The following is a 24,495-nucleotide window of genomic DNA, read 5'->3' on the forward strand; positions in this document are numbered from 1 at the left end:
TCTTAAGAAATTATATTATAATCAATACTTCTTTTTTTTTTTTTTTTTGAGACAGAGTCTCACCCTGTCGCCCAGGCTGAAGTACAGTAGCGTGACCTCAGCTCACTGCAACCTCCACTTCCCAGGTTCAAGCCATTCTCCTGCCTCAGCCTCCCAAGTCGCTGGGATTACAGGCGCCCACCACCACACCTGGCTAATTTTTGTATTTTTAGTAGAGATGAGGTTTCACCATCTTGGCCAGGCTGGTCTCAAACTCCTGACCTCAGGTGATCTGCCCACCTCGGCCTCCCAAAATGCTGGGATTACAGATGTGAGCCACCATGCCTGGCCAATCAATACTTCTTAATGATGGTATTCTCTCTCTCTCTCTCTGTCTCTGTCTCTCACACACACATACACGCACACGTGCGCGCGCGCACACACACACACACACACACACGCAGAGCGAGAGAGAGACTTTATTCCTAAATCCTGTATTTTATCTAATAGGAAAATACTAGAGGCATTTTTACTAAGATTGAGAAAAAGATAGAGATACTCACCAACTCCACTTGTATTTAACATTGTACTGGGGGCTTAGCCAATGCAGTTAGATAAATCAATTAGAGGCACAAGATTTGGAAAATAAAAAGTAATATTGTCCCTACTTGCAGGTGATATGGTAGTGTGTCTGGAATACTGCAGAAAATCAATAATGAAACTAACTAAACAGAAAAGGAATTTTATAAGAATATGCAAAAATCAGTAGTCTTCATATACACAACAAGTTTGAATATATAATGAAGGGTAAAATCCCATTTACAGCAACAAGAAAAAGAGAAAATATTTAGGAATTTAAAAACATGTAAAACCTAGGTGAGGAAATCTTTAAAACACTTCTGAATAACAAAAATAGCCTTAAACAAATGAAATCTTTTGTTCTAGGACAGGACAACAACATCATAAAAGTGCCTAAGTTAATATATATATACCCCTAAGTTAATATATATACCTAAGTTAATATATAAATTTAATGCAATCTCAATATAAATATCAACAGAGTTTTTTTCTGGCACTAGACAAGTTGATTCTAAAGTTCATATAGAAAAATAAACATAGAAGAATAGGAAAACAGAAGAGCTTCAAAGAGAAAGTAGACTTCCAGATATTGTAACATGTTGCAAAGCTTCTATCGTGAAAATATTGTGGTATAGACCAATGGTATAGAATGGAAAGTCAATAATTAGTCTCCTAAACACATGAAGAAATTTAGTGTATGATAAACGTAGTTCTGAAATTATTAGGGCAGAGATGGACTCTTTAATAAATAGTGCTGGGACAACTTGTTAGCCACTTGAAAAAACAAAATTATATCTATACTTTATATCAGACACAGGAATAAACTCCAAATGAACCAGAAATCTAATTTTTTAAAAATTACCTACTAGGAGAATACATAGATGAGTTTTCTGTAACCTGGATGTGGAGAAGGGCAATAAAAGAGGGGGAAGAATTGGCTACATTGAAAAGCAAATTCTTGATTACAAAAATGAAAAACACCATAAGCAAATTTAAAAGATAGATGAGAAACCAGGAAAAAAATCTGCAAAATACATTTTAAAGACCTACTATCCCTAGTCTAAATTGAGAGAAAAAAATACTAAAATTTGGTTAAAAAGGCAGAATACATGAGCAGATACAATTTTTAAAAAAGATTCAAAAACCATCCTTAAATATGTGAAGAAAATATTCAATTTCACCTAAACAGGAAGTGTAAATTTAAAGCTGCACTGAAATACCATTTCTCACCTATCAGCTCTGCACTAATTAGGAAGCTTCACAAGAAGCCCCATTGGTGAGGCTGTGAGGAATGCAAACTTGTAAAACCTCCTTTGAGGGAGAAGTTGGCAATCCAGCAGGCTACACATACATTTGCCCTTTGACCCAGCCATTCCACTTGTAGAAATATTCCCTAAAGATGCATTTTCTTTTCTTTCTTTCCTTTTTTTTTTTGAGACAGGGTCTTGCTTGTTGCCCAGGCTGAAGTGCAGTAGTGTGATCTTGGCTCACTGCAGCTCAAACTCCCAGGCTCAATTGATCCCACCTTGGCCTCTGGAGTAGCTGGGACCACAAGTGCATGCCACCACGCCTCACTAATTTAAAAAAATTTTTTTATAGAGACGGAATCTCACCATGTTGCCCAGGCTGGTCTTGAACTCCTGGAGTCAAGCAATCCTGTCTCTGCCTCCCAAATTGCTGGGATGACAGGTGTGAGCCACCGTGCCCGGCCTTACGTTTTCAACAGTAGGGAAATATGAATGCACAAAGTTATTTGTTGCAGCATTATTTGTAATTGTAAAATATCAGAGAATACCTTAAATGTCCATACAGGAAATTTGTTGATAAATATCTACACAATGGAGTACTGTACAGCTGTAAAGAAGAATGAGGAAAATCTTTGCAAACGGGTATAGAGTGATTTCTAACATATGAATGGAAAGCGTACATACAGTGTGCTATTTTTTATGTAAGAAAGAAGGGAAAATATGAGACTCTAATGTCTGCTTATTTTGCAAAAAGAAAAACAGGAAAGATAAATCAGAAATTATTGAAATTGATAACCCACAGGAAGTAGATGGCAAAGGATGGAGAGGGAAGAACACTTCTCTGTGGGGAAAAACAGTCTTTTATGTAGTTTTAACTTTTAGAACTATGTAAATGTTTTATATATTCAAAAATCAAATCCACAAGAACAGTACAAACACAAACTAACCTATTTCAAATGATGAATGTAATCACCCTGAAGGTGAGGTGGGACTGACCAATCAACTAACTTTTGAATATAGTACTTTAATTATTTACCCTTAATCTAAAGAAAGAAATGCAACTGAATTTTGAACTCTTCTGAGTAGGTTTTTTTTTTAGTGACAGGAGTGTAGCAATTTGAAATTACTTCCTGTAGTTTCAGATTGAATAAATGAATAAATATATGATGGTTTTTTTCTATGAATTTTAAGATAGATGGATAGATCAATGGATGTATAGATGCAGATACAGAAATAGATAGAAGTGTTTATATTTCCTAGATCTGTCTACTAAAAGGGCCTAGGAGCAATGATATGCAAGTAGCAGATCATATCTAATGGCCAGGTCTTAGATTTTAAAGATTTTTCCTCATTAAAATAAATGAAGGCTGTTTGGGGAAATGGTGATTCTATGGCTGAAGCAGGAAAAGTAAACGAAGACCATGAATGTTGTGCCAGGTAATAAGAAAGTGCCTGATGGGAACACTTTAAAGGACAGAGGAACCAATGGATTAAAGAAGAAAACAAGAGACATTAGAGTATATCTTGAGACAATGAAAACGAAAACACAACATGCCAAAACTCATGGAATACAGTGAAAGCAGTACTAGAAAGGAAATTTATAGCTACAAATGTTTACATTAAAAAAGAAAGATCTGAAATCAACAATTTAACTTCACACTTAAAGGAACAGTAAAAAGAACAAACCAAACCCAAAGCTACAGAAACAAGGAAATAATAAATATTAGGGCAGAGATAAACAAAACTAGAAAAGCAGTAGACTAGAAAAGCAGTAGAGAAATTGACAAAACAGAATTGATTCTTTGAAATGATAAAAAAAATTGATAAAACTTTAGCCAGATGGACTAAGAAAAAATAAGACAAATTACTAAAATCAGAAGTGAACAAGGGGACATTATAACTGATTTACAGAAGTAAAAAGATTTATAAGAGAATATTGTGAGCAAATGTATGCCAACAAATTTGGTAACATAAATGAAATGGATAAATTCCTCAAAACACATAACCACCAAGACAGAATCATGAAGAAACAGAAAATCTGAACAGACCTATAACTAGTAAGGAGATTGAGTTAGTAATCAGGTATCACCCAACAAAGAAAAGCTCAGGGCCAGATGGCCTCACTGGTCATTTCTAACCAATATTTAAAGAAGAATTAAGTCCAATTTTCCTCAAGCTCTTCCAATTAATGATATATTTGATAAAGGGTTAATACCCAGAATATATAAAGAACTCCTCAGCACTTTGGGAGGCTGCCGGGACAGGAGAATTTCTTGAGCCTAGGAGTTGGAGACCAGCCTAGGCAACATGGTGAAACCCTGGCTCTACAAAAAATTTAAAAATCTGCCAGGTGTGATGGTACTTTGCTGTGGTCCCAGCTACTCCGTAGGCTGAGGTGGGAGGACCACTTGAGCCCGGGAGGTCGAGGCAGCCGTGAGCTGTTGCACTCCAGCCTGGGTGACAGAGTGAAACCCTGTTTCAAAAAACAAAACAAAACAAAAACTCATACAGCTCAACAAACAACCCATTTAGAAAATAGAGAAAGGACTCGAATAGACACTTCACCAAAGAAGATATACAGATGGCCAATAAGCAAATGAAAAGATGCCTATTATCACTAATCATAGAGAAAGGCAAATCAAAACCAGGAGATAAGACCTCACACCTGTTAGAATGCCTGTTATAAAACAAAACAAAACAACCAGAAAATAACAAGTGTTGCTGAGGATGTGGAGAAATTAGGATGTGGAAAAATGGGAAGCCCTGTGCATTATTTATAGCAATGTGAAATGGTGCAACCACTATGGAGAACAGTGTGGTGGTTCCTTAAAAATTAAAAATAAATTACCATATGATTCAGCAATTCTCAAAAAGACATTTGTACACCCATGTTCGTAACAGCATTATTCACAATAGCCAAAAGGTGGAAGCAACCCTAATTTCCTTGAATGGATAAGCAAATGTGGTATGTATCTACAGTTAGATATTATTCAGCCTTAAAAAGGAAGGAGCGGCCAGGCGCGGTGGCTCACACTTGTAATCCCAGCACTTTGGGAGGCTGAGACAGGCAGATCACAAGGTCACAGGTTCAAGACCAGCCTGGCCAACATGGCGAAACCCCGTCTCTACTAAAAATACAAAACAGAAAAATTAGCTGGGCTTGATGGCAGGCACCTGTAATCCCAGCTACTCAGGAGGCTCGGGCAGGAGAATCACTTGAACCCGGGAGGCAGAGGTTGCAGTGAGCCGAGATTGCGCCACTGCACCCCAGCCTGGGCAACAGAGCAAGACTCCATCTCAAAAAATGTTAATAATAATAAAGGAAGGAGCCTGGCATGGTGACTCACACCTGTAATCCCAGCTACTCCGGAGGCAGAGGTGGGAGGATCATTAGAGCTCAGGAGATTGAGGCTGCAGCGAGCTCTGCACACAGGAAATTCTGACAGATGTCTCACAACATAGATAAAGCTTGAGAACACTGTGCTGAGTGAAATAAGCCAGTCCCGAAAAGGCAAATACTGTATGATTCCACTTACAGTGTGAATACAGTATGATTCCCATACTGTATGAGTCTGCTGATGACAAACTATTGTTTTTTTGATAATCTGGAAGTATCTCTATTTCTTGTGGCTTTTTAAATAACAGCTGTATTGTTTTTAAATTATTATTTGTTTCTTTTTTTGAGACAGGGTCTTGCTCTGTTGCCCAGGTTAGAGTGCAGTGGTGCAATCACAGCTCACTGCAGCCTCGACTTCCTGGTTGAGCAGTCCTCCCACCTCAGCTTCCCAAGTAGCTGGGACAACAGGCATGCACCATCATTCCTGGCTAATCTTTTGTATTTTTTGTAGAGACGGGGTTTCACCATATTGCCCAGGCTGGTCTCCAACTCCTGGGCTCAAGCGATCCCCCCACCTCAGCCTTCCAAAGGGCTGGGATTACAGGCATGAGCTACTGTGTCTGGCCTGAATGACAGGTATATTGAAATACATTACACATATAAAATTCACCCATTAAACTGTACAATCCAATGGCTTTGAGTATATTCACGGTTATGCAACCATCACCGCAATCAATTCTGGAACATTTTCATCAGCCCACAGAGAAATTTGCATACCCCTTGCCATCATCCCCAAATCCTCTCATCTTTCCCAACCCTAGGCAATCACTAATCTACACTGTATCCATGGATATGCCTATTCTTATACATTTCATATAAATGGAATCATACACTATTTCATCTTTTGTGGCTGGATTCTTTCACTTAACATAATGGTTTCAAGGCTCATCATTATTGTAGCATTTATCAGTACTATATTTTTTTGTATGGCCAAATAACATTTTGTTGAATGGATATACACATTTTATTTATCCATTCATCACTTGATGGACATTTGAGTGGTTTCTGAATTTGGCTATTGTGAATAATGCTGCTGTGAACATTTGTGTACAAGTATTTATTTTGAGTACCCATTTTTCACTCTTTCACATATATAGCTAGGAGTGAAATTGCTGGGTTACATGGTGATATGGTTTGCCTGTGTCCCCATTCAAATCTCATCTTGAACTGTGGCTCCCATAATCCCCATGTGTCATGGGAGGGACCTCGTGGGAGGTAATTGAATCATGGGTTTTTCCCATGCTGTTCTTGTGAGAGTGAATAAGTCTCACGAGAGCTGATGGTTTTAGAAAAGGCAGTTCCCCTGCACACACTTTCTTGCCTGCCACCATATAAGATGTGCCTTTGCCCCTCCTTTGCCTTCTGCCATGATTGTGAGGCCTCCCCAGCCATGTGGAACTGAGTCCATTAAACCTCTTTTTCTTTATAAATTACCCACTCTCAGGTATTTCTTCATAACAGTATGAAAATGGACTAGAACATGTGGTGACTATGTTTCGTTTTTTGAGGTACTGCTTGACTGTTTTCCAAAGTGGCTGTGCCATTTTAGAATCCTACCAACAGTGTATGAGGGTTCTGATTTCCCCACATTGTTGCCAACACTTATCTGTTGCTTTTATTATAGCTACTTTTTAAAAATAACAGCTTTCTTGAGATATAATTCATATACCATGAAATTCACCTTTAAAAACCTAGTGTACAATTCACTGCCCTTGATTTGTGAAAGATATTTTTTCTGGGAAAAGAATTCTGGGTTACTTTCTATCAGCACATCGAAGATATCATTCCACTGTCTTTTGATTTTTGTTTTTGCTAAAGAGAAATCAATTTTTTGTCCATATGGTACACTGATATATTTGGGTGTGGATTTCTTTTTATCTCTGCTTGGAATTTTTTGGCTTTCTCAAATCTGAAGGTTAGTGTCTTTAATTAGTCCTGGAAAAGTCCCAGCTGTTATCTTTTCAAATATTAATTCTTCCCTATTTTCTCTTCTTTCTGGAACTCTGGCTAGATTTATGTTAGACTTTCTACTCTGTCTTCCATGTCTCCTAACTTCTCATATTTTCCATCTGTTTTCTCTATCTCTCTGTGTGTGCATCTATTAAGTCAAAAACTATGAAGGGTCTGAGATTTTACCCTACATTTATCCTACATTTATAGCTCTATTTATCTTTAACCACTTTTCTGAAGTTCTAATTATCTATTGTTATGACTGATTTTCTTTGGATTGTGTTGGTATATTATCAAGTTGTCTACATATAATGATAATCTCATCTCTTCTGGTATTTCCTTTTTCGAATATTTTTGCATTGGCAAGAGCATCCAATATAGGAGTGAAAATGAGAGAACAATATTGTTTTTGCTGTTGTTTTTAATGGATTCACCCCTAGTGTAAAATATATGGTATTTGTTTGTTCTAGATTTTAAACACTTGTAATTTTGTGTTTTAATGTGTTTGTTAGACATGGTTTGAGTTTTATTAGATGCCTTTTCAAAAATGCATTGATAACACATACTGTATGATTCTATATATATGAATCAAGAAGTTTAAGAAACCATGAACGAAGAGAACATATGACATAAAATTCTGTCAAAAATCTCTCTTTGTCTAGAAATTGTGTTTGATGTTTAATTTTATCAGAGAACAGAAAGTTGCTTGCCCCAGTGCCCCAGTTAAGGTAAAGCTGAGGTTCATAAATACCTCAACTTAAAAAAATACAAAAAGTAGATTTTTTGATTGTTCTTAGTTAGGCTCACCACCTTTGCCCCAGGGAAAGTAACTCCTCCCCTTTGAACAGTCACTGAGTGAGGCTTACAGATTCAGGAACCACCCCCTAAAATCTCCACTTTTAGCAGAAGACTGGAAACAGAAACATCTAAATGTTACTTGGCACTGAATGTCTTGGAGTAGTCTTTTTGGCAGTCTATCCCTTGATAGACTGAAATAGCCATCTTTGACAACAAAATGAATAAAAAGTAAGGTTTGACCTAGTCTTAATTTTGATAGATCCCCAACCAGTAACTTTAGTGTCACTTATTTCAAAGAAAAGGCACTCTTTTTTTCCACTATGTTTTTCTCCATCCCATGTCTCTCTCTCTCTCTTTTTTTTTTTTAAAGGTTTATTGTGTTTACTTTTATTCTTTTTTTATTTTTGAGACAGGGTCTCTGTTGCCCAGGCTGGAGTGCAGTGGGGTGATCACGGCTCACTGAAACCTCAACCTCCTGGGCTCAAATGATCCTTCCCACCTCAGCCTCCTGAGTAACTGGGACTACAGGCACGTGCCACCTCAGTCAGCTAATTTTTGTGTTTTTTTGTAGAGACAGGTCTTACTTTGTTGCCCAGGCTGCTCTCCAACTCCTGGGCTCAAGCGATCCTCCCGCTTTGGCTTCCCAAAGTGCTAGTATTACAAGTGTGAGCCGCCGTGCCCAGCCTATTTGAAAAATTCTTAATAGCCAGTTTTAAAGGTAATGCTTGAAGCTTACGTTTCCTGTGACTTTTTTTTTTTTAAAAAAACACAGGGTCTCACTGTCACCCCGGCTGGAGCAGTGGCACAGAATTGTTCACTGCAGCCTCGAACTCCTGGGCTCAAGGGATCCTCCCGCCTCAGCCTCCCTGAGTAGCTGGGACTGTAGGTGTGTGCCACCATGCCTGGCTAAAGATGGGATCTCCCTATGTTGCCCAGGCTAGTCTCAAACTCCTGGGCTCAAGCCATCCCCCCGCCTCAGCCTCCCAAAGTGCTGGGATTATAGGCGTGAGCCACCGCTCCTGGCCTGCTTATTTATATTCTTTTGTAATGGCATGATAACTTCTTTCATATATGTAGGAGAAAATTTTAATCATTTTCCAGATTGAACTTGTGATTCTTGTGGTCATTCTAATTCATAGGTTTATTTTTTTAGTTTCTGGGTGCTCATTGCACCCAGAAATTGTTCCTTTTTTTAATATTGTGAAACTTCACTAGCCTCAATTTATTTGTTTTCAGTTAATTTTTCTCCTTTATCACTGGTCTTTGTTATTGTGGATGAACAATTTTTTTAAGAGATGGGGTCTCACAGTGTTGCCCAGGCTATAGTGCAGTGGCTGTTTACAGGTGTGATCATAGTGCACTACAGCCCTGAACTCCTGGGCTTATGCAATCCTCCTGCCTCAGCCTCCTGAGTAGCTGAGACTACAGGCATGTTGGTGAACAATTTTCTTTTTGTGTCCAACAATTGTATCGATATTTTGATGGAGTATGTACAGAAGAGACACCCTTATGGTTCTTAGTACTCACCAACTTCCTAAAAGCATTCCCACTGAGGATTTTGAGTAAGAAAATTATGTACTCATTACCATACTTCAGAATGATTCTGGCTGGAGGGTGCTACCTTGTGAGGAATAACCAAAGAGCAGTGCTTTTAAAAGCAGGAAGAGGTCCCCTGGAGTTAAGGTTGACTGCATGCTAGCTGTGAATCCATAGTGTAATCACTACGGTTATAAAATAGTTAATCAAACAATTGTACTCCTGGGATGGCTAAGTAGACATATAAAACCATGCTGTGGAGTAGTGTAGGAAATCTCTTATTAAAATATCATGGCTAGTTTTGATCCAAAAATAAGTAAGTTATGGAAGGAATGTGGGAAAAGGGTAAGTAATGATGCCATAGACCACTTTGTTCTGCTTAGTGTCATAAGACTGAAGTTCAGTGTACCTCTGCCTCCTTGTCAGTAGTCTACTTTGTTGACGTTGAAATTCTGAGAGGGCAATAGTCTGACTTCACTCTTTATCACTTCATATTTATTCATGTGGGAAAGACTCCCACATTGTACAGGACCTTGAAGAGGGGACGCCTCAACAAAAGATCAAAGCTTTTATTTTTTATTTATTTGTTTATTTTTTGAGACAGAGTCTAGCTCTGTCACCGGGCTGGAGTGCAGTGGCACAATCTCGGTTCACTGCAACCTCTGCCTCCCGGGCTCAAGCAATTATCCTGCCTCAGCTTCCCAAGTAACTGGGATTACAGGCACATGCCACCATGCCCAGCTAATTTTGTATTTTTAGTAGAGACAGGGTTTCACCATTTTGGCCAGGTTGGTCTTGATCTCTTGACCTCATGATCCGCCCACCTCGGCCTCCCAAAGTGCTGGGATTACAGGCGTGAGCGACCGTGCCCAGCCAAGATCAATACTTTTAAACTGGATTCCAAATGGTGAGGTGCCCTAGGAAATGCAGAGATTAAGGTCTTAAAATATTCTCCATTAAAAAGAATCAGGGAGGCTGGGCGCGGTGGCTCACACCTGCAATCCCAGCACTTTGGGAGGCAGAGGCAGGAGGATCCCTTGAGCACAAGAGTTCGAGGCCAGCCTGGGCAACATGGTGAAACCCCATCTCTACCAAAAATACAAAAAAATTAGTGGGGCATGGTGGTGTGCACCTGTGGTCCAGCTGTGTGGGAGGGTGAGGTGGGAGGAACACTTGAGCTGGGGAGGCGGAGGCTGCAGTGAGTCACCACTGCACTCCAGCCTGGGCAACAAAGTGAGACCCTGTCTCAAAAAAGAAAAAGAAAACAAGAATTAGGGATGCTTGACAAAATGGCCGATTCCAAATCTGGTGCAAAAAAATGCACAAGGTAAGCCTGGAACATCTTTTGAGAGGAAAGAAGCTCTCAGTGACTCATAAGGTTAAGTCATAAGGACTGAAGAGCCCGCCTGAAAAGACTCCCACTGGCCAAACATGAATCAATTTGAGAATCAATAAGGATGATCACTGTATTGGATTGAAACACACCTAATATGTTTAATCCATGAGTTCATAATGATACTGAAAAAAAATTCATCACTGTTTGAAGGTGGTGAAAGAATGAATATCATTTTTTATTATTTATTATTAATGTATGTAAGGGATACAAGTGTAGACTTCTTTTTTGTTGTTTTTTGAAACAGGGTCTTGCTCTGTTGCCCAGGCTGGAGTGCAGTGGCACAATCTCAGCTCACTGCAGTATCTGCCTCCTAGGCTCAAGCAATCCTCCCACCTCAGCCTCCTGAGTAGCAGGGACCACAGGCCCGCACCACCATGCCAGGCTAATTTTTTTATAGTTCTTTAGAGACAGGGTTTTGCCATGTTGCCCAGCCTGGTCTCAAACTCCTGGGCTCAAGCGATCCGCTCACCTCAGCCTCCTAAAGTGCTGGGTCTATGGGCATGAGGCACTGCTGCCAGCCACGTGAATATACTGTGTAGTAGTGAAGTATGGGCTTTTAGTGTACTGCATCATTATTTTGAAACTTACGATAAAAGTCTTACAGCTGGCTATGCATGGCTCACACCTGTAATCCTAGCGCTTTGACAGGCTGAGGTGGGAGAATGACTTGAGCTCGGGAGTTCGAGACCAGCCTAGTCAACATGGTGAGACCCTGTCTTTACCAAACATTTAAAAATTAGCTGGGTTGTGATAGTGTACACCTGTAGTCCCAGATAACTCAGGAAGCTGAGGTGGGAGGATCACTTGAGCCCAAGAGGTCGAGGCTGCAGTGAGCTGTGATTGAGCCAGTGTACTCCAGCCTGGGCAACAGATCAAGACCCTGTCTCAGAAAGAAAACAAACAAACAAAAAGTATTCCTGCTAATGAGTGAAAGAAGTAATAACAGAATCTAAATGTCACCATTTTGGAGGTGGACTTCCAAAATGGTGGAGTAAGGACCTCAGGGTGTATGTATAACTGAAACAATATTGGATGAGTTGATAATTGTTGAATCTGGGTGATAGGTATGTAGGGATTCATTCCTTCCATCTACTTTTTTGGGGGTAATAATTAAGATATAATTCACATGCCAATGTGAATTATTCAATGTTTATTAAATAACTAGCTATATTACCTAAAGCATGTTAAAGAGGGAAAAGAAGCAGAAATAATTCCTTCTGGAGAAAGTGGGACAAAAGCTGTATTATGATCATGCTTATAAACATGAAGATTTCTCAATTGGGTGTAACTTAGTTTCTTCTAAATTCTGCTTTTCACTGTTATCTAAAGTCAAGATGGTTGATAGATATGGGTTAATGAGTGGAACACGGCTTATGTGAAACTTCATATTTCTAGAAATATCGTCTAGTGTTAACCCTGCCTCCTAAGATATATGCTATAAAATAAAAGTAGATGTCTAGTAAAGGTGGGGAAAAGGGTTTATGGGGTTATAACTATCAGCTAAAGTGAGGATTTTTTTAACTATGCATGGGTTACAGCTAGGATCTTCCTTTAGCGCCAGTAATTTGAAGGTGGTTTAAGCAGTTTGTTATCCTGGGCTATAGCTCAGCGTTACCACAGCTTGTTACACAGAGATATAAATGTGCTTGGTAAACGTATTCTTTCAGGTTGAAACTAGATGATTATGAAGCATAGTATCTTGCTGGTAAACCTTTGCTCTCATTGGTGGTGGTGTTCCTCCTTTCCCCAGTTCTGCCCTTGTGCAGAATTCAGTTATTCATTTGTTCTTTGGGCTTTCCGTGTGCTTTGATCATTTCCTCCCACCTCGCTCCCTTCCAGCTTCCATTTATCCTTCTAGGCCAGGTCCCATTTTTCTAAAAGCCCTTTCCTAATAATCCCCTCCCTAATGTCTTTTGTACTTATTTTAGCATTGTGGAGGAAGAGAGGGGACCCTGGTTATTTTGTTATTCAAGCGAGCCTTCAGTTAGTTGAAGATTATATATTTCCAGTGTCACTAGTTGTAAATGTCAAAACAGTCTATTGACCAAAAAAAAAAAAAAAAGTCCTATTACTCTGGGCACAGTTGGAACAATGCCTGTTTGAATCAAGTCCTTCCTCCCCTCAAAAAACATTGTGATTAATGCAAAGTACCTAACTCCACTGATTTCTTTTTCCCTCACTTTTTAGGATTATGGCTGCTGTTCCTCAAAATAATCTACAGGAGCAACTGGAACGTCACTCAGCCAGAACACTTAATAATAAATTAAGTCTTTCAAAACCAAAATTTTCGTAAGTGTTTTGACTGGTTTGCTGTCACATAGGCACTAACTTACCACATTGTACACATGAGATATCTTCTCTTTAAACTCCCTCATTGTACAGATGAGGAAATGAAGCTGAGAGATTCATTGATTTTCCCACTTTGCCAATTAATGGTAGAGTATGTTTTAGCAGCACCAGGTGAGATTGTGTCTCATCTTTGCATGGTTCCTGGCACATAATATTTGCTCAATAAAGATTTGTTGACTAAATGAATAATTGATCCTGTAAATTTGGGCAAATAAGTGTTTTTTAAGTTTTGGGGGGTTTTTTTGTTTGTTTTGTTTTGTTTTGTTTTTTCTTTTGAGACGGAGTCTCGCTCTGTTGCACAGGCTGGAGTGCAGTGGCGCGATCTCGGCTCACTGCAAACTCCGCCTCCTGGGTTCACGCCATTCTCCTGCCTCAGCCTCCCGAGTAGCTGGGACTACAGGCACCTGCCACCATGCCTGGCTCATTTTTTTTTGTATTTTTTAGTAGAGACGGTTTCACCTTGTTAGCCAGGATGGTCTCGATCTCCTGACCTCATGATCCACCTGCCTCGGCCTCCCAAAGTGCTGGGATTACATGCATGAGCCACCATGCCCAGCCTTTTTTTTTTTTTCTTTTTTGAGACGGAGTTTCGCTCTTCTTGCCCAGGCTGGAGTGCCATGGCACAATCTTGGCTCACCGCAACCTCCGTCTTCCGGGTTCAAGTGATTCTTCTGCCTCAGCCTCCCAAGTAGCTGGGATTACAGGCATGCACCACCATGCCTGGCTAATTTTTTATTTTTAGTAGAGACAGGATTTCTCCATGTTGTGCAGGCTGGTCTCAAACTCCTGACCTCAAGTGATCCGCCCGCCTTGGCCTCCCAAAGTGCTGGGATTACAGGCGTGAGCCACCACGCCTGGCCAAGTATTTTAATATAATTTTATATACTTTCGAAGAACAGTTTATAAGGAAACTACAGCTCTCCAGTTCTGCCTCTCCTCTAAGCTATACTCCAGACTCCTTCTAATGATATCTAATAATAATTTATATTATAAGTGATGCTTTTACCAGGTTGTAGACTCTGTTCTGGGTGCCTGGCTTTGAAGTCACCACTGACTTTGAGATCATTAAATCCAGCAGATAGCCACGATTCCTGCGTCTTTTACTTGTCCTGCAGATTTTAACAGAGTTAGCAGTTTTTAACTCTTTTTCCCCTTTAAGTTCTTATCAGAGTAGCAAAAAGTAGCCATATTTGAATCTCTTCCGTTTTTCTTTTTTCTTTTTTTTTTTGAGACAGTCTCGCTCTGTCACCCAGGCTGGAGTGCGGCGGCACAGTCTCAGCTCACTGTAACCTCCACCTCCTGGGTTCAAGCTATTCTCCTGCCTCAGCCTTCTGACTAGCTAGGGCTTCAGGCATACACCACTATGCCTGGCTAGTTTTTTGTGTTTTTATTAGAGATGGGGTTTCACCATGTTGGCCAGGCTGGTCTCAAACTCCTGACCTCAAGCAATCCACCTGCCTTGGCCTCCCAAAGTGCTGGGATTACAGGCATGAGCCACTGCACCCAGCCTCTTCCCTTTTTCATTTATGCTGTCGCCCTGCTCTGGAGATGCTATTAACTAAGGACTACTAGCCTGAGAAATAAAGTAGTGGGAATGACCTCTCAAAGCCAAATAATTAGCCTCTGAATGGGAAGAATCAGAGAACGAATACAATTTAAGTTACCTGATAAATTTAAAATCGAGAGAGATGGATTCTTTGCTCAGTTGGGATACGATTAATGTAACCTGTGTGAATTAGTTTAAAAAATTAGTTTTGTAGAGTTGGGGGGTTTCTTAAAATGGATCCATCTAATCTAGTTTTTCCATTATTTTTCAGAGGTTTCACTTTTAAAAAGAAAACATCTTCAGATAACAATGTATCTGTAACTAATGTGTCAGTAGCAAAAACACCTGTATTAAGAAATAAAGATGTTAATGTTACCAAAGACTTTTCCTTCAGTGAACCTCTACCCAACACCACAAATCAGCAAAGGGTCAAGGACTTCTTTAAAAATGCTACAGCAGGACAGCAAACACAGAGAGTTGAATCAAAATCATTATTGCCAGATTTCTTGCAGACTCCGAAGGAAGTTTTATGCACTACCCAAAACACACCAACTGTAAAGAAATCCCGGGATACTGCTCTCAAGAAATTAGAATTTAGTTCTTCACCAGATTCTTTAAGTACCATCAATGATTGGGATGATATGGATGACTTTGATACTTCTGAGACTTCAAAATCATTTGTTACACCACCCCAAAGTCACTTTGTAAGAGTAAGCACTGCTCAGAAATCAAAAAAGGGTAAGAGAAACTTTTTTAAAGCACAGCTTTATACAACAAACACAGTAAAGACTGATTTGCCTCCACCCTCCTCTGAAAGCGAGCAAATAGATTTGACTGAGGAACAGAAGGATGACTCAGAATGGTTAAGCAGCGATGTGATTTGCATCGATGATGGCCCCATTGCTGAAGTGCATATAAATGAAGATGCTCAGGAAAGTGACTCTCTGAAAACTCATTTGGAAGACGAAAGAGGTAACAATTATTTTATCTTCATTTTAGTATGTTCATTGTACTTTTTTATTCAAAGCTAGCCATTGGGAATAGTCATGAATATATAGAGCTTTTGTCCTTAAGGTTGTTAGGGTCTTTAGTGGTGCTTTTTGAATAATCTGTTGGCCACATTTTTGAGGCAGGACGTACTGATGAAATGGAAGGTTTTAGTCTGCTAATATAATTTCCAGGATAGCTCTGTGATTTTATACATGAAGAAAATACAGGAGTTTCCCCTCGTCCACAGCTTTGCATTCTCTGAGGTTTCAGTTACCCGCAGCCGGCTGAGGTCTGAAAATATTGCATCACTTCTCTTGCGCTTTGGGACCATTATTAAGAAAACACAAGCCCTGCGATACCGCGACAGTCAATCTGATAACTGAGACCACTACTAAGTGATTAACAGCAACCCAGGTGGACAGATCAGGTCGGGGCAAGATTTTATCACACTATACTCAAAACAGCTTGAAACTGAACACTTATGAATTAATTTATTTCTGGGATTTTCCATTGACATCACAATGCCTACATCATTCACCTCTCTTCATCTCATCATATAGGCATTTTTTGTCATCTTATATCTTTACAAAGGAAGGGTGAGTAGAGTAAGATATTTTGAGCAAGGGAGACCACAGTAAAATAACTTTTATTGCAGAATATTGTTATAATTGTGCTATTTCATTAGTTGTTCACCTTTTGCTGTGCTTAATTAATAAATTAAACTCTATCATAGGTATGTATGTATAGGAAAACACATAGTACTTATAGGGTTTGATACTATCCGAGATTTCAGGCATCCACCGGGGTCTTGTCACATATTTCCTGAGGATAAGGGGGGTGCTGCTGTAAGATCCATAGAGGTTAAAATGGTGGTTAGTGGTAAATTGGAAAATGAAACTAAGCCTTTCTACTGTAATTCCTTTATGGCTTGTTGCCACCTAATATTGATGTATAATGTGCTCTAATTGCACTATTAAAGCATTATAAATTACATTCAAAGTTTTTCCTGGCTAGATCTTGTAATTATTAAATGTCCAAAATTGAGTAACTGAGATTACCCACATGTGGAAGTAACTCACCTTATGAAGCAGTTGCAAATATGAGAGTAAAATTTTTAAACCCCTGAATCCCATTAAGGTTACTCTAGGGTGAGAGAGCACTGAAAAGTGATTGATGATAAGCAAAACTATAGTCTCATCAATGATGCCTCTGTTTCTGAAGGGAAAATTTGTTAAAAGACAGCAACAGTTTGGGTTGTGTTTTCCCACATAGTCCAAAAGAGAGACTTAAATAACTGGGAAACTTTGTGGTAAAGATGATTTGTACAAGCAGCCGTGTTTGTGTTATTATCAGACTTATCTGTTGCACTTTACCCTTATTTAAATATGAGTGAAAAGTTAAAAACTAGAAACGTCGATAGCAAATACGTGTTTCATAATTAACCAGAGACAGACATGAAAATCCCTAAGCAAATCTTTGGCCTCAGTCGAGCATTCACTGGACTTAATCCAGTTGACTCAATAGTAATCATTTATGAATAAATGAGCCAGCATTAGCGTGTAAAGGGAGAGGATCCATACAAAGTGGTGTGATTGTTTGTGACTTGCCAGAAGCACTCATTCTTAATCGCTCATGCCCTGTTCTTTCTGTCTCATTAGTGGTTAACAAATCTATGTTTATCAACTGTTTTACTGTAGATAATAGCGAAAAGAAGAATTTGGAAGAAGCTGAATTACATTCAACTGAGAAAGTTCCATGTATTGAATTTGATGATGATGATTATGATACGGATTTTGTTCCACCTTCTCCAGAAGAAATTATTTCTGCTTCTTCTTCCTCTTCAAAATGCCTTAGGTAAACTAGCTAAATAATTGCATTATTATTTGTTTCTGGGATACTTTAAATTGTTTAATTTAGTTTATAATATCATTTCTATATAAAAGTATTTTGTGCTTTGTACAATTATTTTACATTCAAGTGAAAGCCTCAAAAAAAAAACCCTGTTTATACATTTAATTGGTTGCATTCTAAAGATGAAGTCCCATTATGATTAATTACATGAAACTTCAAACAATTTTAGGTAGCTGATTTTTTTTTTTTTTTTTTTTTGAGACAATCTCGCTCTGTCACCCAGGCTGGAGTGAAGTGGTATGATCTCGGCTCACTGCAGCCTCCACCTCCCCGGTTCAAGTGATTCTTGTGCCTCAGCCTCCCAGGTAGCTGGAACTACAGGTGCACACCACCATGCCTGGCTAATTTTTTGTATTTTCAGTAGAGACGAGGTTTTGCCATGTTGCCCAGGCTGGTCTTGAACCCCTGAGCTCAGGCAATCTGCCCGCCTTGGCCTCCCAAAGTGCTAGGATTACAGGCATAAGCCACCTTGCCTGGCCTTATATAGTTGATTTTGACATAAGGAATATATTTCTAAAAATATTATATTCCCAAACCTGACCTGAAATGACACAAAGCTAACCCATTATATGGGAAGTGAATTAGGACATTAGTACTTTTTAAAAAAATCCTACAGGATAGAATTGGCCATTGTATTTGTTATTCACTCAATTTTAGCAAATTGGTGACATGATTATTGTTAATTGGTAGTATTACGAGAAAAATAGATACTCCACACGACTCATCAACAGCTTAAATTGCTAAGTGTCAATGTTACCTTCGTCCTTATCCCAGTCTCACTCTCAGACCAGTTGAGTGGTAGAGTATAATATATACTAACCTGAGCAAAAGTTTATATAGAGTCTCAATTCTAAACCAGCATTCTCATTTACCAGGTGAAACAGCTGAGGCCCAGGGAGGAGCAAGGAATTGCCCAGGATGATACAATGAATGACAGATGGACTCAGATCCAGTGTAGTGCTTTCCCTGGTGTCATACTGATTCCTTGTTGAATGCCTGGCTTTTTTCTTTACTCATTAAAAATGTGTATTACACAAATAATATAATCATTTTAACAAGGATTCTAAATAAGAAGGAAGGAGTGCTGCTGGGTGCGGTGGCATGGTAGTGGCCTGTAGTCCCATCTACTCAGGAGGCTGAGGCAGGAGGATCCCTTAAGCCCAGGAGTTCAAGGCTGTAGCATGTTGTGATTACGCCTGTGAGTAACCATTGCACTCCAGCCTGGGCAACATAGCGAGACCCTCATCTCTAAAAAATTAAAAAGAGAGAGAGAAGGAATACTACTAGTCCCACAATTCTGACTGTTTTCTTTATCCATCTTCAGTTTTGATACATGTGTGTTTGATTTCTGCATTGTTGTAATCAACATGTAATTATAATTTTATATTCTACTTTATTTCTCTTAGCATTATTTCTAAATCATTTTCCAATTGCTACATATTTAATTCCTTTTAATGGCTACATAATTTATCAAATTGTCATACTATAAATAAATTTACCTAGAGTCTTAGCAATTAAAAAAGCTTATTTTACAAAGTATTTCCAAGGTAGACTCTCTTTGTACATTTCCCATTGTAACTTAGTATACATATGTGTGTATATTATAAAACTGAAATAGAATTTTCACAATATTTTTTGTGCAATGCACAGCTTAAATTCTATGCTACATTTTATTTCAGTTTTAAAAAATACTGGTTGTAACCTCTGAATTTCAGAAGTCAAGTGGTCAGACAGTATGTAACAGAGAAGAGAGACCTGTTTTTCAGACTCTTCTTTTCCAAAACCTCTGTAACTGGCCCTCAAGATTCTCCATCTTCTGGCCACAATTTACCTTTTTCAGCTTTATCTCCACTTATGCCCTTGCAATAACCCAATGGTTTTAATGAGTCAAACCAACAATCTAGAAAGCATATCATTTTCTTTAATTATGATGTTATTGTTTAAAAAATAATATTAAAAAGTTACACTGTTTCGATTTAGTTAGAAAGTTGCATTCCAAAATTCTTCTTTAGGAAAATACAGTTGATTCCCAGACGTCAAGCAAATAGAAATGTCCTTTTTAAAATCTTTCTTTCATAGTCTGACACTTTCCCCATACTTGTCATTCAGTTTGCTTAAATCTTATCTCCTTGGCAAAGCCTTCTAAAGTTCCAAAAAATGTTACCTTTCTTTGGATTTCCACAGTATCCTCTCTTTAACACTCATTCAGTACTAATTTATTTTGTTATTTGTAAAGTATTTTTTCTATGTAATCAGACTGACCAGGTTTATATGTTAATAGGTTTTTGTATAATCTGTGTGGTGAGGTAATTATATATGCAGACACACAAAAACACATGTACATATATTTGCATAATAAGATAAGTCCAGAAAAAGTGCTTTGAAATCTCAGAAAAAAGAGACATTAATAATCACTTGCTGGAGAAGTAATGCTTTGGCTGGGGCTGGAAGAACAGGTGTGATTTGGGTACGAAGAGATTGGAATGGCAGGTTTTCCAAATTGAGAGGATCAGTGGCAAAATCCCCAAAATAGGCAATGCAGGGCTTATATGAAGAATGTAAGTGGTACAGTATGATTGAAGCTTTGTGTTACTGAAAGGACATAATCGGAGATAATGTTGAAAAGGGCTCTTGGGGCCAGAGGAGGGACAACTTTGAGGACCAGCTAAAGAAGTTTTATAATTGAGGAAATTTAAAAAACTACTTCTCTTTTCTGTTATATATTGTCTGATCAGTGGTAGAAAAATATTAAGGGTTTCAAAATTATACATTTATTGAGTCTAGCCTGTAGTATGATTGGCTTAACATTTTTTTTATTTGCAGTGTGTTAAGGGACCTTGACACCTCTGACAGAAAAGAGGATGTTCTTAGCACATCAAAAGATCTTTTGTCAAAACCTGAGAAAATGAGTATGCAGGAGCTGAATCCAGAAACCAGCACAGACTGTGACGGTACAAGCAATATTTTAGACATACCATGTATTTCAACTACTTACTTTTGAAAACAACGTAACACAAAGATTGTGTTTTGAACCTGTGGCTGTATGTTATAAAATGGCAGATTTGTAGTCTCTTTTCTTCTAATGTCATAACCTTGTTCACTGGTTAGCCAGCATTTGCCTGAACAACTCATGAACTCATGCTCTCACAAGGGCGTTCATTCCCTATTTTGAAAATGCTACTTGTTAGAAATCATCTCTCATACTGAGCCAAGATCTGCAACTTTAATTCTAGGAGGTTTTTAAATTTTTATTTACAAATGAGAACTTCCACAAAATCATGTGTTTCAGAAACACGGACCACAGAGCATATCTCATCATAATAGAGTTTTTTTCCCCCCCTTGACTAAATATTATTAGGTCTTTTAACTCTCCTTGCTAGAAATTGCTTTCTTGACTTTTCATCCTCCGGTTCTCCCTTGTATATACTCTGAGTCTAGGTGTGGGTCTTGATGTTCATTTAAAGCTAAATACTTGTTTGCTTGTTTTGTTTCTAATTCATTTTTTATTTTTTATTAAACATCTAGTGTAAATAATCAGATAGCAGTGCAAGACTCTGATAAACGACAGTCCCCCTTCCCACCCTTGGTGTCTGCTGCTCAGAGGCACCTTCAGTCTGAAAATATACATCCTCTTGTAGACATTTTTCTGGCATTATTTCTTTTTACTTTCTTTTTCTCTTTTTCACTCTTCCTGGAACTTCTATGATTTGCATGTTAGACTTCCATTAATTATCTTTTCTATTTTTCATCTCTTGATTTTCTACTTTTTAGGATATTTCCTTGATTTTATCTTTAACTCTTCTATGGAATTTTTAAATTTCTGTCAAGGCAATTTCTGAGAGCTCTTCTTTGTTCTCTGAATATCTCTGTCGTGCATTCGAGTCTGAGGGCTGCTGGGCTTTTTTAGCGACATCTGCATGCATGTGCAGGTCATGTGTGTAGTGTTCTCTGTGTGTTGTTTTTGTTTCCTCCAGTTTTTTTGTGGTTTATTTTGGACTCAATTTATTTTAGAGATATTCATGAAATAACTGATGTGCTGGGCACTCTTATAAAGTGCCTTACAATATTAACTAATTCAGTCATCACAATAAACTACCTCAAACTTTAAGGTAGTTTTCCTTTTTCTTGAGACGGAGTCTCACTCTGTCACCCAGGCTGGAGTGCAGTGACACTACCTCGGCTCACTGCAACCTCCGCCTTCCAGGATCAAGTGATTCTCCTGCCTCGGCCTCCTGATTAGCTGGGATTACAGGTGTGTACCACCACATCTGGCTAATTTTTTGTATTTCTAATAGAGACAGGGTTTCACCATTTTAGCGAGGATGGTCTTGATCTCCTGACCTTGTGATCCGCCCACCTCGGCCTCCCACAATGCTGGGATTACAGGCGTGAGCCACCGTGCCTGGCCCACTTTAAGGTAGTTTCTGTTATCCCCATTTAACAGATAATGAAACTAAGGTACAGGAGCGTTAAATAGTTACACACCATCATAGAATTAGCCTCAGAGCTAGGATCTGAACACAGCAGTCTTGAGGCTTTTGAGTTTTCATTGATAACAACTGCATTATACTGTCTCTGTATCATTAAGTTTCACTAATAAAATGGTTAGCTAGAACAGGGGCAAGGACAGAGTTCTACAGCATGTCAATAGAGGCTTCCCTCTTGGCTTACAACAGTCCATTCATCACCACTTCTTGTTCAGCTAGTTACATATCTGTCTTCAGACCATGTTTCTGTTCTTTATCCATGGAGACACAAAAGACTTGACTATGTGACTCCAAAAAGTTCGAGGTGTGAGGCAGCAAGAAGGAATGGGTGGGACATTGACTCTAGAGTGCTGCAGACCTGTGACAGAAGCCTGTCTCCTCCTACTCTTGGCTATGTGACTATGGCAAATAGTTAAACTTCTCTGGACTTCAGTTTTTTCTTCTATAAAATGAGGAGAATGATATCTACCTCGCTGGGTAGGTGTCAGGATTCAAGGTAAAGTGCCTAGTACACTGCAGGCCTTTCATAAATGGTAACTATTGTTATCTGCCAGTCTAATAATCCTTTTAAAAAAGGAAATACGTTAAGACGGATGGTTTGTTTTTATGAACTTTTGCTAACTCTATTATTGTTTCCTCCCCCTTAGAGCTCACAAAGCAGCTATTTGATAACAGGCTCTAGAATTTTGCTTTGAATTTACATCAAATCACCAGCCTGTAGTTTTTGGCAATCACTTTCAAATTTTTTGAAAATTAGAACAATGTTTGTCTGTCCTTACTTTCCATCAGTTCTCTTATTCACTAGATGCCTCACACACGTGTCAGTGACAGGGGCTCTGAGATCCTGTTTGCAGGTTTCCTTTGTACTCTGAGGTATAATCTGTCTAGACAAGGAGTCTTGGGCTAGTCTCTGATAGCTAGGTACCCCCTTTTATCTCCCTCTGAGCCTGTCTGTTCCATCAGACCATTGTGTATTCTCTTTCCAATCTGATGCTTGTTTTCCTTGCAGAGAAAACAGAAGTAAGGTAGGAATTCAGCAATTCCATTTTACATCTCATACCTCACATTTCTCTCAGTCACCAGAAGTCCAAATTTCCCAGGCCATTCTTGTGCAGATGCCCCTCCTCACCCTGCCATCTTCACTCCCTGTTCTGTCCTCACTTCCTGTCCTTCCTGGCTTGTAAACCATTTAACTGACTGCTCTGTCAGCAATGTCCCTATAGCCTCATCCTCTTCTCTGATCATTTTCTTCCCCTTCTTTCTCTAATTGTTTTCTGAGGATATGTACTGTTTCCCCTGCAGCCCACCTAACTGTTTTTTACTCTCACAGACTAGGCCTGAGAGGTGGCAAAGGCATCTATTGTCATTGCTTCCTATTGCCATTTTTTTTTCTTTTCTTCATCTTTGTTTTTTTCTCGCTCTGTCACCCAGGCTAAAGTGCACTGGCGCAATCTCTGCTCACTGCAACCTCTGCCTCCCAGGTTCAAGTGATTCTCCTGCCTCAGCCTCCTGAGTAGCTGGGACTACAGGCATGCACCACTATGCCCAGCTTTTTTGTATTTTTATTAGAGACAGGGTTTCGCCACGTTGACCAGGCTGGTGTCGAACTCCTGACCTTAGGTGATCCTCCAGCCTCAGCCTTCCAAAGTGCTGGGATTACAGGCATGAGCCACCATGCCCAGGCGCAGTTGAGGTTTTAGATGAAGGAAAGGGCCGGCACGGTGGCTCACGCCTGTAATCCCAGCACTTTGGGAGACCGAGCTGAGTGGATCATTTGAGGTTTAGGAGTTCGAGACCAGCCTGCCCAACGTGGCAAATCCCCATCTCTAATAAAAATACAAAAAAGCCAAGCGTGGTAGCGTGTGCTTGTAGTCCCAGGCACTCAGGAGGCTGAGGCAGGAGAATCACTTGAACCGGGGAAACGGAGGTTGCAGTAAGCCGACATTGCACCACTGCACTCCAGCCTGGAAGACAGAGCAAGAATCTGTCTCAAAAAATAAAATAAAATAAAACCTCTACTGCTTTGAAATTCTATTAGTTATGGCTTAATTTTTAAAATGGGAGTGGGCTGGCAGGATTCAGTTGTTCAAACATCATATCAGGAGTTGCTCTCTCTCTCTCACTTCCCTTCTCTCTCCTCTCTTCTGTCCCATCTCTCCGGGTCAAACCTCCATTTCTTTCTACCTGCTTTCTACTTTTCCTTTGTATCAATCTTATTTGAAATCTGTCTTTCTTTATAAGGTGACAGAAATGGCCACCAGAATCATATTAAGCTTGGAAAAAGGGAGGTACTTTTTCCCAGTCAGCCCTAAGTATTTCCAGAGTTAATT

At 39.2% G+C, this 24,495-nt stretch overlaps 1 protein-coding gene and 1 non-coding gene across 2 annotated transcripts in view; one reads left to right on the top strand and one right to left on the bottom strand.

Annotated features, from left to right (window-relative positions):
* BLM (BLM RecQ like helicase) overlaps positions 1-24,495 on the top strand; it is a 96,679-nt gene that overhangs the window by 13,254 nt on the left and 58,930 nt on the right. Inside the window, exons 2-5 of the mRNA XM_019011318.4 lie at positions 13,070-13,171; positions 15,049-15,749; positions 17,465-17,621; positions 20,502-20,629. Of these exons, the coding sequence (XP_018866863.4) occupies positions 13,074-13,171; positions 15,049-15,749; positions 17,465-17,621; positions 20,502-20,629 (1,084 nt within the window). The 5' untranslated portion in view covers positions 13,070-13,073. The remainder of the gene's footprint in view (positions 1-13,069; positions 13,172-15,048; positions 15,750-17,464; positions 17,622-20,501; positions 20,630-24,495) is intronic.
* Positions 20,934-21,002, bottom strand: LOC115930874 (small nucleolar RNA SNORD18). Its single transcript, XR_004067466.2, has one exon. It is a non-coding gene; the product is annotated as a small nucleolar RNA SNORD18 (small nucleolar RNA).

This window comes from Gorilla gorilla, chromosome 16 (assembly GCF_029281585.2).
Source record: "Gorilla gorilla gorilla isolate KB3781 chromosome 16, NHGRI_mGorGor1-v2.1_pri, whole genome shotgun sequence".
Taxonomy (NCBI): domain Eukaryota; kingdom Metazoa; phylum Chordata; class Mammalia; order Primates; family Hominidae; genus Gorilla; species Gorilla gorilla.